Here is a 17,829-nt window from a genome sequence, read left to right on the forward strand (position 1 = left end):
ATTGCAGCCTTGCAGGGCTGCTAGGCTTTCCAGTCCTATAACTGAGACCAGCTGCATTTTTGTGGCTCCTGGCAATCCCAGGTGTTTGCAGGGATGCTGTGGAGTGGGGATAGGGATTTGCAGGGATGCTGTACAACAGGAATGGGATTTACAGGAATGCCATACAACGGGGATTTGCAGGGTTGCCATGCAATGTGGACAGGGATTTGTAGCCTTGCAGGGCTGCCAGGCTTCCCAGCCCCATCACCAGGGCCAGGTGCATTCCTGTGGCTCCTGGCAGCCCCGGGAGCTATTCTCCCAGCCCGGCAGTGGGGGCAGCTGCTTGCATAGGACCTGATGCTCCAAGGCAGAGCATCTGGAGCAGTGTGTTTGCCAAGCAAACAGGGCTCAGCTTTCTGCAGCCGGATCAACAGCCTCCACACGTTTGCTCAGCAAATAAATCCCACCCAGCAAAGCTTTGGTGCCACCGGTCCCTTTCCTGCCACGCTCCTGCCAGCTGCTCTATCACTGCCCAGCATGCTGCAGTACCTGTCCATTATTATGCAGGTCTGGAATTGTGCAGGGCTCATGATGGCTTCAAATTAAACATGGAGGCTCAGCAGCCATCCCTGCCTTTCTTGCTTGTAGATGCCAGGCTGTTGCTTAACTGTGTGTGCACATGCTGGGATGTGTCCTGTGGATGTGCAGGGTGAAATTCTTCAGTTCCAGTGAAATGTTTTTGCTCTGAACTGAGCAATTGCAGGAATTTTCTGTCACTGATGGAGGCTGGGGAAGATGGAAACTGCATTGGCAGGTTGGGAGCTGGCTGCTCTGGTGATGGAGGAAAGATGTCTGGGTGTGTGGGGATCCTGGAGCGCTGCGCCAGAGCACCATGCCCCACCATTGCTGCTTCCCTTGCTCTAGGCTCTCCTGAGCCCCTCCTCTGCCGCCGTGCCTACCCTGAAGCCCCCTGGCTTCGCCTGCCCGGCCGAGGCACGGTCAGCAGCGGGGGACACTCCCCTGTTTCTCGAGGAGATTCGGGGAGCGGCTAAGACAAAGCGCTTCGCTGTTTGCCTTGTTAGGAGGAGAGGCGGCGTCCGAGGAGGTAATGAGGGAGTCGACTCAAGGCCGGGAAAAAAGTCTCAGGTTTAATGGAAGCTCTGGGGACCTCTGAATGCCATTGTCCCGGCGGCCAAAAGTGGCCTCGAAGCTCTCACAATCATCTTAAGTACCGGGGCGGTGACAAGGGGGAAGGGACGCCCACCACCCAATGGGGTAATTCGGGGGAACGGAAGGCAAAAGGACAGACAGACACACAAACCAATGGGAAAAGTGTAAGGGAGGGACTCCTGGCCCTCGTCTACTCACTGGATGCCCAAGGTGGAAGATTTTGGGAGAGTGAGATTAGGAGCTGAGTGATGGACAAGGTACCAGGGAGGGGACAGGGCACTGAGGGGACTGAGCATTTTCAGGGAGATTGGCGTTGGGGGAAGGGCGGGAAAGCTCAGGGTGGAACCATTGGGAGACAATGGGGGGTGAAGGGGCAAACCATTACAGGACTGTTACAAAGAGATAAAAACACAATACAACACTCCTCTGCCCCAGACCATGTTCCCTCTGGGGTTCTTATCCCCCCATAACACACTGCCCACAACGAGGGTTCCACTGAGGTGGGGACAGATGCCACCTCCCCCCTTCCCTTTGCCTGGAGACTATGGGATGTGATCCCAGCCATTTCACGGGCTGGTTGGCTGCTGCTCTAGCTATCGTCTTTCTCTGCTTCCCGTTTATTTTCTCCTCACAGATACACTCTTTAGCCCCTGCTGCTTGCAGAAATGGAAAAACTCCCTTTGCCCAGGCACTGTTGTCTACCTCAGGGACCCATTTTCTTCCTGTTCCCTTGTCCCTGAGATGCTGAAGGCATGTTCTTTTTACCTTCATTCCCAGAGCAGCAGGACTGTGACTTGGTCAGGATGTGACTGTGGGTACTGAGCATCCCATCTCGCTGCACCATCCCTGGCAGAGTGGAACAGGCACTGGAGTCACCACTGTTACCCCGTGGGGACACTGCTGCTTTTCCTTACACAGAACTCTCTGGCGCTGGGGTCAAGCCACCCTCTAGCCTTCCAGGTTCTGTAAAGTCACCAGTGCACTTATAGGCCACTAAGTGCTGTAATTACAGATATGCTTTAATTAACATAATTGCGTTTCTACACAAATAAAACATTTGACACAGTTAATTCCAAGGCTGTAGCTCCAAACACAAGGCTTCCTGGCCCCCCTGCAGAGGTGTCAGGGTGGTTGGCAGAGAGTGGGGTTCTCACCTCCCCACCAGAAGTTCATCCCAGTCCCAGCCAGGGCCTGAGCCAGAGCTTCCCCTTCCCCACTGGAGTGTCCTGCCCTGCTTTGGTGGAGACAGCTATGCTGGCAGACACTTGGGCTGCTGGGAGATGGCACTGGGCTTCCTAGAGCACTGTATTGGGCTCAGTGGAACAGAGCACTGGGATTTCTAGGATGCAGCAAACCCAGTGGTTTGCTGGGACACAGAACTGGACTTGTTGGGATGCAGCCCCAGGATTGCTAAGACATAGCACTGGGTTTGCTGGGCCATGGTGTTCAAATTGCTGGAGTACCATATTGGGCTTTCTGGGATGCAGCCCTGGGTTTGCTGGGACAAAGCCAGCCATGCCCTTGCAGCAGTGCCAGGGGGTGTTCACCCTGGCTGGGCAATGGGCACAATGGGTGAATCTGGCCCCTCCATCCCATCCCAGAACCTCTGAGCTGCCCCCAGAGTGTTTTGCCCTCTCAGCACCCCTCTCACTCCGCATTCCCTCTTTAGCAGACCCCAGAGCTCACCATGCTCTTAGGAGTCTTTGGATGAAGGCTGGAGCCAGCAGCAGCATACCAGCCCTTTGCCAGGAAAATGCCAGGAAGAACTGGGAAAATGGCTGGTGCTTATGTGCTAAAATGCTCTTTTCATTAAAAAAAAAAAAAAAAACCAGAAGAAAAAGGGAAAAAACATACTCCATTTTTCTCCAGCTGAAAATGAAAGTGATTATGTAACAAGCAATAAATTACAGAAAGGAGTGAGTCATTGGAGCAAATCCCAAGAAAGGCACAATATTTTTAGCTCCAACACCCTGTGCTGTACTGTGCATTAACCCTTGTAGAACTTGGGCCCCCACTTCAACTTGCCCTTAGGGTGACCTCCACAGAGGCATCATATTGGTTTCTGTGAGGATTTTGTCCCTGTGACATTCCCAAGGGAAGATGGAAATGATGTAAGCTGTGGGCCCCTCATCCCATGGTCCTCCTTTGTATGGGATGCTTATGGGTGGTCCAAGGAATTCTGCTCACCCCAGATCCATGTCCCCATCCTGGGCTAAGCCCCCGCTTCTCTTCCCCTCTGCTTATTCCCATTGGGATAATTAATCCTGATCCTTTCCTGAGACCCTGGGCACCACTGTTGTTTCCTTGCCAAAGAGCCTGAAGAATTAATTAGGAAATAAAAGCAAGGAACAAATTAATTGGAAGAGAACTAGCGAGGGAGCAAGTGAGCAATACTGCTTTAATCCAGGTTAAATTGGGGAGTGATTGCTTTGCTAACAGAAGAGATGATGAGGGAGAATTGGAGCAGGCAGGTGCCAGGTGAGACAATGGCAACAAGAATCCAGATGCCAAGGGATACCCATGGAAAGCTGTACTGAGTGGGGAGGAAAATCCTGGAGACACCAGTAGGAAGCTGGAAGAGGAATCTGGAAAAGAAGCTAAGAGCATCCTGGGGTCAGGGCTCAGAAGTGTCCCAGGATCACCACTCAAACCATCCTCAGGGGGCTCAGAGCTTGGAGCACCCCTAGGAAGAGGGCTCAGAATATTCTTAGGATTGAGGCATGGAGCACCCCTGGGATCAGGGCTCAGAGCACGCTTGGGATTTGGGCTTGGAGCACCCATTGGAACAGGGCTTAGAGCATCCCTGGAGTCAGGGCTTGGAACATCCCTTTCTTAAGTGACAGTATCATTCATGCCTACTTTTGAGAATCCTGTGGAATCAGGTACCAGCGCAGGACAGGGACCCTATTCCTTCTGTGCCACATTTCTTTGGGGTCTCCAAGCTGGTGGGAACCAGGCCTCCTTCTCTGTCTCTGAACAGATCCCTGGGTGCTCATGGTAGCACCACACTCCATTGTCACCTGGCAGCAGCCCCCACCCCTAAATAAGGGGCCAAGGAGAGCGGCAGGGACGAGTGAGAGCTGGTGGCTAAGTCCTCGTGGCTGCAGCTGGAGTGGGGTTAGCTTGGAGTGACACAGCCAGTGCCAATGGATGTCATCTCCTCCTCTTTTATTTAATCTGGCAGTAAATTCCTGTACTCCATATTCTTGGGCTGGGCTGGGATCTTCCTTATTGCTGCTGAGCCACCTGGAAGAGTGGTGTGGCACTGCATGTCCAGGGGCTGCTGTACCCCCAGTACATGCTGTTCTGCAGGCACCTGCTGTCCCTTCTCCTGCTGCATGCTCTCATTCTGGCACATGCTTTCCCCAAAATCCATGTGTCCCTCCAGAGACATCCCATCCCTCTAGGCAGCCCCTGTCCTTATGGACATGTGCTGTCCCTTGTCAAACATGCTGTCCCTCTACAAACATGCTGTCCTTTCAGGCACCTGCTCTCCCTCAAGACACATGCTGTCCCCAGGTGTGTTGTGTCCTTCCAGACACAGAGTGTCCCCCAGATGCATGCTGTGCTCATGGATGTCACCTGTACCTCTGGACATGTGCTGGTCCCATGAATGCAGGCTGTCCCTATGGATACATGCTGTCACCCTGGAACAGGTTGTCCCTCTGGACACATGCTGTGCTTCTGGGTTCAGGCTGTCACCCACGGACACATGCTGTCTTCCAGGATTCAGGCTGTTTCTATGGACACACTTGTCCCTGTGGATGCATGCTGTCCCCATGGATACACACTGTCCTGATGGATACATGCTGTCCCTTTGGATACATGCTGTCCCTTCGGACACATGCTTTCCCCCTGGATACACACTGTCCCCCTGGATGCATGCTCTCACCATGGCATATGCTAGTCCCCTGGATGCAGGCTGTCCCTATGGATATCCCCTCTCCCCCCCCCTCTGAGGGTACAGTGGGGGTGTGCTCTGTCCTTGCCCACACAGGATAATCTCATGGGACAGGCTGTGTGCAACTCAGGAGATGAAATCCCATTAGCCAGGCTGAAGATGCTGGTGGCCACCATGCCCAGAGCTTGTCCATGAGGACTGTTTGAGCCAGCTAGGAAAGCAGCCAAAGAAGGGGAGAGAGGTATGGAAACAGAGCCAAGAGCCATCTCAGCCCCACAGGGACCACCACATAGGGGCCAACAGGGCTCTGCCATCCCATTTGTCCTCCTAATTAGCCCTGTCATGTGTATGGGCTACTGGTGGCCCCCCAGCCCCTACCGTACTCTGAAACGTCTCCACAGAGACCCTCTAAGGGCTCCATCACTTGCTCATCAGTGGTATCACTTAATCAGCTGGGCCCTTCCTTATCCCTTCATCACCCCTCTACGGAATCTGCTCAGCTGGAAGGAACCCACAAGGAGCGTCAAGTCCAACTCCTGGCCCTGTGCAGCACCATCCCCAAGAGTCACATCACATGCCCAAAAGTACTGTCTAAATACTGCTTGAACTCTGTCAGGCGTGCTACTGCTCTAGGGAGGCTGTTCCAGTGTCCAATCACCCTCTGGGTGAAGAATATTTTCCTAATATCCAACCTAAACCTCCCCTGACATAACTTCAGACCATTCCCTCAGAGTGTCACTGGTCAGCAGAGAGCTGAGATCAGCACTTCCCCTCATGAGGAATTTGTAACTGTGATGAGGTCTCCCCTCAGTCTTCTCTTGTCCAGGCTGAACAGACCAAGTGACCTCAGCTATTCCTCACACGGCTTCCCTTCAAGGCTCTTCACCACCCTCATTGCCCTTCTTTAGATTCTCTCTACTGGTTTTAATGTCTTTTTTATTTTATGATGCCCAAAACTGCCCCCAGCACTCAGGTGAGGCTGCCCCAGTGCAGAGCAGGGTGGGACAATTCCCTCCTTTGCTCAGCTGGTGATGCTGTTCCTGATGCCCCCCAGGACATGGATGTGACTCATGCGACTGATGTTCAACTTACTATAGTTGTGGAAAGGTCCCTTTCCACAACACTGCTTTCCAGCAAATCATTTCCCAGTCTGTACCTACATCAAGGTTGCCCCATCCCAGATACAGAATCCTTGTTGAACTTCACACACTTGGCGATTGTCCAACTCTTCAATTTGTCAGCAGCACCTCCCAGTTTTTTATTGTCTGTGAACTTGCTTAGTCTGTGTCCAAGTAATTTATAAAGATGTTGAAGAGCACAGGACTTCCTCATCCCTTTCTCATCCCTTTCTCATCCCTTTGTTATCCCACTTTGAATCCAATGATAGCCCAAGCCCCAGACCTGATGCGACCAAGTCCCTGCAGCTTGCACCTCTGGGGACCATCCCCACTGAGGGGCTGGTGGCAGGACACCCCCATCCCTGAACAGCTTGAGATCATTCCGGGCTGTGGCTCCTTTGGTGGATCAAGGGATCCACCTGGATCGTGGATCCCACCCTGCCAGTGCTGATGTTTCTGGGGATGACAGTGGTGCACACACATACATGCACAACAGCTGCAGGCACAGCTCTTCCTCGTGTCCACACATTCCCAACTCTCCTGCTGCTCCCAGCAGGTCCATGCCGTGAACCCACCTGATGCCATGGAGCCTCCTAACACCCCCAGCACTGCGCCTGGCATTGCTCAGGCGAGGGATGCCATAGCATTCCCTGTCGCACAGCATTCCCTGCCCTGCAGCATTCCCTGCCCTGCAGCATTCCCTGCCCCACTCGGGCACTGCAGCTGTATCCCGGGCGCTAGGTGGGATTTATCCATGGGGAAACCACAGAGCAGTAAATGGGATATTGATTGGGTGCCATTGTGAGGATTAGTGCAGAGTGGAAGAGCAGATTAATTGATTTCTGATGGGATTTAGAGCTGTCAGCATACCTTGGATTAACAGCTCCAGAGTAATAACACCCCAATTCATTCGGATTGAGGATCCAGCAGGTCCATTAGTGGCTATGTCCCCCAAGTTTAGCTGAGTCTCAATCATCTCTGTTCTATGGGCAGGACCCCAGCCTCATGTGCCACCTGCATTGGCCACTGTATCCCCTCCTTCCGTGGAGGACAGGGATGCTCCAGAAGGCATCACACCCCTGTGCCTCCCCAGAGCCAGCATCTGGCCCCAGTTCCATACCAGTGCCACAGTTTAATGGAGCACTGCTGATCCTACATGACTCAAAGCAGTCCTGGCCTGGCTGGGAACAGCCAGCCATGCTGCCCTCCTGCCCTGCTCTCCTCCCATCCCAGTTCTCCCAGTATATCCAGTATGCCCACAGATGCTACTCTGAGGGCAGGTTGCTGCAGTTGCTAGGGATGGGGAGAAATGGGATTTCAGGGTTACGCAGGGTGTGAAGGCTCATCTTGGTGCCTTAACTCCCCAAAATCTTCAACTTTGGGAGTTTGATACCATTTGCTGCTAGCACCTCCCAGGGAAAAGCTGGATTGGGGTTTATCTCAGTGCCTTTGGTGTGGAATATTCCATTACCATGGAATAAAGGTTAATATTTACTTGCCTGCATGAACTTTATTCCCATTGATGCCATCAGACACCCTCCAGATGGGATGTGGCGTGTCTGCTCCCCAAGTTCCCAGGAAGAGACAGAAGGCACAGCACTTGATTGATCCACTCCAGGTTGGGAACAAGGGAAAACTACAGGATGGATGGAAATATGGGAAGCCCAGCTGGGAAGCCCACACTACTGCCTCTCCTCAGTACCTACAGTTATTTCCCAGCAGCTCCAGGGCCGAGTTCTGAGGCTGTGTGTGTCCATCTGAGTGCTGTGATGTTCCCATCCTAGGAATGCCATTCCTGGGGCACACAGAAAAGCCAGGAATCAGCTCATAATTACCCCAGGACTGACTGGGAGATGAGCAATGATGCATAGATGCAACAGTGGTACTGCAGCACAAGTCCCTGCACCCTTGCGTCCTCGCATCTGTGTCCCATTCCCCTGTCTCCAGGTGCTTCTGTGTCCCTACACTGCCATGTCCCTGTGCCCCATTTCCCTGTGTGCCTGTACCTGTGTCTCACTCTCTGTCCCCAGGCCTTTGTGCCTATATCCCTGTGTCCCACCACTTGCCCCCAGCCCCTCCCCCACCATGTCCCTGCAGCTCCTATGTCCCTGCACCCCTGTGTCCTACCCCCTGTCCCCAGGCACCTCTGGGCAAGCACAAGGGACAGCTCTGTGCTGTGTCCTTGTGCCCAGCAATAGCTTTGTGTTCCCTGGGCAGCTGTGCTGGCTGTGAGCTTTTCCATGGGCGGCTCTGGTGACAGGGTTGTGCCAGGTGGAAGGACATGGATCTTGCCAGCACCCAGCTCCTTGGGATTTTCTCCACTGTTGGCCCCACAGGGAACCTGCTATTCCCGCCTGCTTTATTCATGGATCCCTGGACCCTTATCCATGCCAGCAGGACCTGTCCAGGCAAGGGTGACAGATGGTACCTGCAGCAGGGTGAACCCATAGTGGGAGATTCCACACCCTGATCTTGGGGATCTGGCGGCTCTGGTAGTGTCTAGTCGGAAAGATGGGCACTGTGAGATGCTGCTTTGGAGGGCTGCGTCGAGTTGAGGTATTCATGATCCTATGCCACCTCCGGGGAGACACGCCCATCCCCCTGTGTCACCCCCAGGGGCAGGACCACCCGGAGGCCGGGGTTGCTGCGGCAGGGTGTCCGGGATCGGCCGGGAGCTCCTGGTGGCTCTGGCCACTAGATGGCTCCACTGGCCACCCTGAACCTCCTCCGGGCTCCCCGGCCCGGCATCCTGGGGGTTGGGGTGCAAGGAGCGAGATGGAGGGTGTAGCATGCAGAGTGTCCCTAAACCCTACCATGCTTGGCCCCTGCCTCGAGATAGCATTTCCTTATCACGACCTGTCCTAAGGACGATGCGGAAAGGTCGAGTCCTTTACGAACCCCCAGCCAAACCTCAGAGCACCCTGTCCCTGAAGAGCGCCCTGGGGACAGGGACACAGAGGTGCAGGAACACGGTAGTGCCTGGGTAGGGAGTGGGACACAGGACTACAGAGACACAGGGACATGGAGGGGCAAGGATATAGGGGTGCAGGGACACGGGAGTGCCTGGGGACAGGGGAGTCCCGGGATACGGAGGAAGAGCAGGCCATCCTCCCCCAGACCAGAACTTCCTCTTCTGCCCAGAGGAGGAGGAGGGATGGAGATTGTCGCACTGCCGGTGTCCCTCTCACCGTGTGGCATGTGGCCATCGTGTGACGGCTTGAGCACATTGACCCTCCATGCAGATTCCCTGGGGCCATTGGGGTAGGGGCAGCATCCCGAAATCCTGGTACTTATCTCGGGGGGGGGGGGGGGGGAAGGGGAGGAGGTGGCACTCCTCAATGAAGGCAATGGGGGGTTAATATAGGAGGGTAGGGGCAAACAGACCCTATAAGGTGTCCCCAAGATGAGGGTCCCTCCCTATCCAAAAGAGGGATGTTGGGTAGGACCCCCTATAGGATGGGGTGCAGGGAAGACTTTCTCTACTGAGCCCTGCATCAGAGTTACCCCAGGGCAAGGGATGGGATGAGATTTCGCACCCTCCTTCAGAGAGGATGAGGGGAAGACTGCCCCAACCCAAACGTGAGGCGCAGCCTTTAAGGGGGCAGGGGTCGCTTTATTGGGAGGTGAAACATGCCCCAGAAGGGAGAAGGGGCAAGGGGGAAACTCCTGGCCCGATCCCCAAGAGGGGAGGGTTTAAACGGAGGGAGGGAGGTTGTTGCCCTCCCAGATACCAGACCCGTGACGGCACATCCGGCACCTGCCCCACAAGGAAAGCACTGCCAACCCAGCGCTCCAGAGCGGAGCTACCCAAACTGGGGAGCGACGCCCTGATCCTCTCCCCACATGGGCACCCCCACCCCGGTTTCTCCCTTCACCGCCTCACACTGGGACCCCTACTCCTGCCCCCCTCCTGGGGGGTGGGGGGAGTAATGGGGAGTGACATCCCGACCCAATTCCCACATCGGGACCACCCTCTCGACCCCCGCCCCACACCGGAGACCCCCGCCCCACGTTGCAGAGTGATGTCCGATCCCCTCGCCACCCTGCACCGCCCATCCTCGCTTCTTAGAACCCCGCGGAGCCGCTGTCCCGCAGAGCAGATGCGGGGCGTGTCGTGATCGGGCGTATCGTGACGGGGCGTGTCGCGGCGGGGGCGTGCCCGCAACCCGCGGGCGGTGCGGGGGTGCGCGGGTGCGCGGGACCGGGATGGTGCCGGGATGGTGCCGGGATGGTGCCACGGCTCCTCATCGCGCTCCTTCGCTTTTTCAGCCGCGGGTTCCTGCGGGCGGGGGACGCCGCTCCCGGCCCCGAGGCGCTACAGGTAGGGACGTCGGGACCTCCACCCCGAGGGGTCCTCCGCACCTCCCTCCCACTCGGGACCCTCCTCTTCTCAACCCGGATTTCCATCCCCAACCGCATCCCCTCCCATTCGGGACCCCAATCCCAGCTATCACCCGTTCCACCTGGGACCCACAACCCACCTTCTCCCGTCCCACCCGGAAACTCAGACTCGCCTCCGCTCCTACCCGGGACCCCGACCCACGTCCCCTGACACCTGGGACACTCGATTCACCTGCCCTGTTACTGGGGACCCCCACCCCAAGCACCTCTTTTCCACCCGGGACCCTCAGCCCTCCTCCCCTCCCAAACCACGACACGCGACTCACCTTCTCTCCCACTCGGGACCCCCATTCTCACGGCCTCCCCTCCCACTCGGTCCCGGGGGCGGTGGGGGTCCCCGTGTTTATGCTGTGGAGCGGGGCTGGGAGTCGGGGCTCCCGATTCGCCGTGCTCGGACTCCCCATCCCTTCCCGCACCAAGGGCGAAGGGGACTTTCCCGAGCATGTTTGCACCCGTTTGTCTCCCCCTTTTCGGTGGGGGGCTCTGAACACCACGGGGAGAGCTTGACAGGGAAACTGAGGTACAAATGGGGCTCCCGAGGCGGGGGGCGACGGTGCCGTTTTGTGTCGTTGTTCCCGTCCCGCGCCCCCCCCCCCCCCCCCCCCCCCCCCCCCCCCCGAGGCTCGAGGACACTCTGGGCTTCACGTAGGGAGGAGGCAGTGGGTTGGGGAGGTGCGGATCCCGGCGGGATCCCGGGAGGAAATGGGCTGGACTGGAAGGGAGGGGGGGCCGGCCCGGTCCCGAGGGGACCCTCACGCCCTCTGGCAGCCGTGCCAGGAGCCGGGTCACGCCATGGGGGCTCTCCAGGACACTGTGAGCTACCCTGGGGAAAGGGATACCCTGGGGATCCCGGGGGATCTGTGGCCTCGGGCTGGGGGTCCATTCTGTCCTAGGGCGTTTGGGGTGCGATGTGCTTGGGAGTGTCTGGGGGTTTCGTTTTTCTGGGGGGGTTGGAGTCCTCCCTTCCCTGTGTCCCCTTGCCCCTCTGGCAGTGGGAGCCTCAACAGCTCAGCTGCGTATTCCATCCTGCCGCCAGACCTCGGGGTGGGTGTGCTGGGAAGGACAGAGCCCCTTCAGCACCCTCAGCAGGACTCAGCTCTGAGACCCCCACCCTCCTTACACCAGCTGCACATTTTGGAGAGATGGAGGCTGCATCCCCTTATGTGGGTGGGAAAACATTTGGTCCTTCCTGCTCCTGTGCCTTCGAGCACACCCAAATTTGGGGAGGGGGTGACTTGAGGGGGGTTCTTCCCCTCTTGCAACTGTCTGTTCACCTGGATGGATCCCTGACCTGTGTGCTGATGGTTTTGGGTGTAAGAACCATGGCCTTGGTCCCCCTGGGGGTACAAGGGATTAGGGGGCTGCTTAGGGGGCTGCAGGGGGCTGTGGGTTCAAGACAGGAGCGACGACCTGGAGATTCAAGCTGGGAAACGAAAGGAAGGCAACGCTCTTTGGGAAATTGCCGAAAGCTGCTGACTGAGAGAAAGAAGCTGAGCAGGGCCAATGTGCCCCGGGCAGGGGGGGGGGGGGGGAAATGAGCCCTCCTTCCCCCTCCGGATGGGAAGGTTGCGGCTTGAGGACATCTGACCTGTTGCTCTGCACGGGGGTGGGATATGAACTCCTCACCACCCAGTGCAGTGATATGGGGGTCCCTGTGATCCCTGTCGGTCCCAGCCCTCCAGAACCCAACTGGCCCCGACCTAGGAGGGCGCTGACAGCAGGGCAGGCTCTGAACCCCGGACACAGCCCCCCAAGGGGATCTGGGGGTGGGGAGGTAAGGGAGCCACAACTCCCAGCCTGGGGGAGCCAAAACACACCCATATGGGGGGGGTGGTGGGCAGGGTGGGCAGACTGGTTTTCTCCCAGACCGCCAGCGCTGGAGTGGCAGCGAGGAGGAGGAGGAGTGGATCACATGGTGGGGCAGAGATGCAGCCCCAGCCATTCCTGGTGTGAGGCCACAGTGGCAATGGGATGTGACCCAGGATGTATGAGGAGTGAGTGGTAGGGATGGATCCTGCCCCTTCTCCAGCACATCCCAGCCCAGGGTAGATGAGGAACAGCTCATCCCCCACAAAATACCACAGGACTCCTGTCCCCATTGGTGTCCTGGGTACTGACTGCATCTGGAATCCCATCCCCAAGCCTAGGGGGGCATATAGGGGGTATATAGGGCTTGGGGTATTATTACCCTCCAACACCCTGCAGTGGGGTGAGGCTGAGAATGTCTGTTTCTCCTCTCACTCCCTGCCATGAGCTCCAATGCAATTACCTGCAGAGTGGATCATGAATCAAATCGTAATTGATACATGTTCACAGCCTGGAGAAGCAGGAGGGGCTTGGGGAGACCCCCACTGTCCCCAGGGATTGGGAGGGGGCTCTGGGGGACTATACTTAGGCACCTTTACTGACCTGCCAGGGACTGGGGGGCCTCAGCCAGCATCACAGGGCTCCTCCTGCCTCAGTTTCCCCTTGTGTGGGACCAGCCATGTTCAGTGGGCTGAGGACCTGTTGAGGGCAGTGAGGGGACATGCATATGCGGGCGTTTGTCCTTGCGTTTCCTCTGTCAGACACAAACACATCAGCAGGGCAATAAAGGGGAGGAAAGGGCAGTGGTGGCTTCTTTCCATTACATGCAGCAGGGCTGGCTTCCTCCCACACTCAGCAAGGCCAGGAGGTAGAGCTAGATCCCCAAACTGGGATTGGTGGTGCACCCCAGTGTTTCCCAGCCAGGTGGTCCCCACAGGCCAGGGGTCAAGGGGTCACTGCTTGCAGGTGTGGAATCAGCCTGTGCTGGCACTGCAGTGGCCTGGGGCTGATTTTTGAGGTTTTTTTTTGTTTGGGATATAGGTTCCAGTGCTCTCATGACTCATGACATCACCCGGGAAGGGAGGTCTGAGGTGGGAGTACCCTGCTGGACCCCAGGCAGTGGAGCTGGGATGGGGATATTCCTGCTGCACCCCAAGCAGACGGAGTTGGAGGGGATTAGTCCTGCTGCACTCAGAGGGGATTAGTCCTGCTGCATCCTGGGCAGTGAGAAGCTGGGACAGGATGCTCCTGTTGCAGGAATGACATGGTGGCATCTTCCACCTGAACGGGATAGGCCCCGTGGGTGACCTTGGCTTTTTGGAGTCAAGCTGTGACGTTTGGCAGGGAGGTGGTAGGCTGGGATCCCCTGCAAGCCTGGGTCTGGAGGGTGGTCCTCTGGGAGCTGAATCCATGGATTTGGGTATCCTGTTGCATACCCACCCTGGCTACTCCGTGGATGTGGGGGAGAGGGTGGTGGGGACCTACCTGAGGGAGCCATGGAATAGGGCTAGCTCCCGAGTCTCCCTCCTCTTGGTGCAGGAGAGATCACTGCTCCTGGCCTGGCTCTGGCAGATGCAGGGTGTCTGGCACCTTTGGATGTCCTGGCCACAGCTTTGGAACCCCCCCTAGACAAGGGGGGGCTGGAGGCCAGACCCCTGGCTGGGTGCTGACCCATTAAACACCAGCACTGGGATCCTTTCTGACATGTAATGGGCTTTGGTCTTCTCCAGGCCATGCCTCAATTTCCTCATCTGAGTAGCGAGACCCTCCCAATTCCTAGACCCCTTCATGGCAATTAAGAGCTGCATCCCACCATCAAACCCTCTCAGACATGGAAAATAAGACCAGTCCCTGTACAGACAGAGTGGAATGGCTGGGGTGGGGGGGGGGGACGGGCAGCTCTGGCAGCCCCCAGCCCCCCACACCCTGCTCCGGAGCACTGCCCAAATCAAATTCCTCCCCAGCTGCAGATGGCCAGGAATTCAATTTTCCCAGATCCCATCAGAGACTGATAAATGAGGTCCCTAATCACTGTGCACATCCCATTAGCGCCAGCCATACCAGGAGGGGATGCACGGATGGATGTAGGAACGCTGCATCCCCCTTCCCATCCCACTGATTCCTATCCACCCAAAGGACTTAGGTGTCCCCCAGGCCTTCTCTGGCTGCATCCCCAGAGCTTTGCCATGATGGTCCCAAGTAGAGCCAGGCACAGAGACCCCTGCATGGCTAATTCACCAGAAAACATCTAGGAAAGTCCTGGAAACCCAGCCAGTGTGGATGGGAAGGGGACTATGTGCCACAGAAGTTTTTCCAGCAATGCCATGTCCCAGGAATGCACATCATGCCACCTCTCTCCCATCACTGCCACTGCCAGCACCCAAAGCTTGGTGCCAGCTGGGTGCCAGGATGTTTCTGTCCTTTGGGGTGAAGGCACCTGCATACCAGGGATTCTCCTAACCATGGAGCAGTTTCCCTGCAGCTGCTGTAGGAGGGTCCATATGCCCCTCCCTGACATGAGTTAGGGACAAGTGACACGGGGCTGAGTGGGGTCCCTTTCCCCCTCTCTGATGTGGCTTAGAGACAAGTGACAGTGAGACCCTCAGCCCTCACCACCTTCTTTCTTAGAATAGTGAACTAATTAGTGACAAACTAGTGACAGACCATTAGGCTAGTGGCTGAGCCAGCTGTTCCAAGAAGGCCACGATGTTCTGGGGACGGAAATCCTTGAGGACTGTGGCTGCTGTCCCGATTTGTTCTGCCCGACAAAGGGACATCAACAGGAAGCAACCTTGACTCTGGCCCAGTTCTCTTGGCCCCGGGAGGCCAGGCCAGGATGTGGGGGGACAGACTTGGAGCACCCCAAGGGCTTGTGAGGTGTCAGAGGTTAGGAAATTTGCTTGTTTCAGCAAAACATACCACTCAGAATGTGCAGGGTCCTCAGGGAGTGGCATCTGTCTGGTTCCAGGCTGTAGAAACTCCATGTGCAAATGGTCTGTGCAAATGTCCTGTGCAGTCTGAGCATGCCAGGCTCCAGCGAGGCTGATGTATGGGTAAGGATGAGAAGGAGGAGGAGGGGCTAAGGGATGCACTGAGCTCCAGGGAGACACTGGGCTCAGCACAGCTCATTCCATCTGGACCAAACTCTACTGCCATTCTAAGCAGGTCTCGCATGGCCATGACCCTTGGCAGATAGGCAAACTGAGGTAGGAAACCTCCACAGAAAGGGAAACTGAGGTAGGCACAGGCATGCAGGGCTACTTGTGTGATTTTTTTGGGGGATTGTTAATTCCACAGACTTGTGTCCTCCAGCCCTTGGAAGCCTCAGCCTGGATCACTGGGTGTCAGCGTAGCTCCATGACAGGGTCCCGCACCTCAGCCCTTGCTTCCTATCCATGTTGCAACAGGACCCCAGGCAAATGACCATAAGGAGACAAGAGATATCCCAGAAGTGTTTCCTTCCTGTTTGCCCTCATTATCCCCCTGGAAAAGATGAGGTAATTAAGGAGCTACCGTGTTACAGGTTGTTGCTGCCTGATTAGATTAACGCAATGTAATTTGGGACTAAGAGTGGTGCTGGGAGGAAATGGATGGATGGCTTCCCAGCTGGAGTTGGGCAGAGCTGCCAGCTGTACCTTCCATTCCATCCCTCCATCCTCTGTTGCCCTGGACGTTGCTCCAGGGACACTGATGGAGGGTTATCAGGGCTGCTACTTTGCAGGACTAGAGATACTTCCTCTGTTTTCTCACCCCTACAGAGAGGATTTCCTGGGGAATTGTGACTGTGGGGCAGAGGGAAGAAGCCTGGAGCAGTGTCAGGGGTGATAGAGACAGGATGACAGGGTGTCAGCAGTGTAACAGCCTGTGGCAAAGCTGAAGGGTATCAGGGATGCTCTGGGGTGGGGGGAGGGTGGGAACACGGACACTGCCTCTATTTCCCCAGCTCTGTGGGAGGATTCCCTGGGAAATTGTGGCTCTGGGCCTGGAAGAAGGAGCAGTGTGGGGAACAGGGACAGGGTGACAGTGCCACTCTGCCCACAGTACAACTGGTGACAGCAAAGTGGTAACCTGCTGCCTTCAGGAGTTGCTTCCCTGCTCCTTAGCTCAGTTTCCCCATTCATACCCCAGTGTCAGAAGCTGGTGATCTCCTGCCTGGCCCTGCCCGGTCCTGCTTGGCCCTGCCCGCTGCTTGTTAGTCCGGCGTTGCCAACACACAGACAGAGTTTGGCTATATTTAACCACCATGGCCGGAGCACGAGGCTGAGCAGCCAGGGGAAAGCAGCCCCCCAGAACTGGAGGGGGCTGGGCGGCTCAGCATTGCTGGAGGTGGGAGAAGAGGATGAATCATGGCTCAGGGATATTTTGGGATATTTTTAATGCCACCAGATTGCTCGGCAAATGCTTGGGCAGGGCGGCGCGGGCGCAGGCTGGGTGTTTGCTGGCAGCTGTGGCTCAGCTTGGGGGTCTAAGGGGATCAGCTGCTGCTCCCTGTGGTGCTGTCACTCTGCAGCCGTGCATTGGAGAGGTGACAAAGGCAGGGACATCTGTCCCTATGCACTTGGAAACAACTCTGGGTGTGATGGGTGGGGGCAAAAGGGGGTCCTGGAGCAGCATCTTCCTCCTTGAAGGGGAGGCAGGAGGGGAAAAAGTTTCCCCATCACTTTCCCTGGGAAGGGGGAAGGGCTGGGAAAAGGCAGAGCTGGGGCATGGGAGAGAGGGTGGATGTCTCTGCCTGCAGGGTTGTGGTGGATAGGGAGCCCTTGGACAGGGACAGGTACCCAGGCACCCTGTGAGTGAGACACAGGGAATGGTAAAGGGCTGTGTGGGTGGAGGTAGGCTGCCTCCCAGGATTTTGCTTTTCACCTGTCAAATGTAACAAGATCCAGAGGTTGGTGGCTAAAAATGCATCATTTCTGAAGATACCACAGTGGGAGGGAGCCCTAAGCCCCCAGCACTGGCTCTCAGCCTTGAAACAAGGTGACTACATGGTCACCCTCCTCATCCAGAGCTTGGTAGGGAATTCCCTGGGGAGCAGCTCCTCTGTCCTTGAAGTCTGCAAACACTCTGTGAGAGACATTGGGGCTGGTGAGACAGGCAGCAGGGGGGTCCTTTGCTGTGCCCCAGTCCCCTCCTTGCTGTGTTCTGCACTCCCAAGCATCCCAATCCCTTTGCAATCTGAACCTGTAAAATCCATTGAGAAGCAATCTGCATGGGATGTGGGTACGGGGATGTACTGCCCACAGGCACCAAGAGCTGCACACTCAGCATCTTGGATGCTCTAATTTGATTTGGGGCCTACAACTGGGGGTGAAGTTGTCCAGACAGAGCGATGTCCAGCTCCATCCCGAAGGTGATTGCTCAGACAGGGGCTAATAGACTAATCCACTGCCAGAATTAATTGGGCTCATTTCCCTTGCTTTCACAGATGGATAAGGTCCTGTTGGAGGGCAGGAG

The 17,829-nt window shown here is 56.5% G+C and overlaps 1 protein-coding gene across 1 annotated transcript in view; it reads left to right on the top strand.

Moving 5' to 3' along the window:
• The window catches only part of PDE2A (phosphodiesterase 2A), a 42,423-nt gene that overhangs the window by 8,799 nt on the left and 15,795 nt on the right, over positions 1-17,829 (top strand). The window contains exon 2 of the mRNA XM_053935406.1: positions 10,438-10,489. Within this exon, the coding sequence (XP_053791381.1) occupies positions 10,438-10,489 (52 nt within the window). The remainder of the gene's footprint in view (positions 1-10,437; positions 10,490-17,829) is intronic.

This window comes from Vidua chalybeata, chromosome 2 (assembly GCF_026979565.1).
Source record: "Vidua chalybeata isolate OUT-0048 chromosome 2, bVidCha1 merged haplotype, whole genome shotgun sequence".
Lineage (NCBI taxonomy): Eukaryota > Metazoa > Chordata > Aves > Passeriformes > Viduidae > Vidua > Vidua chalybeata.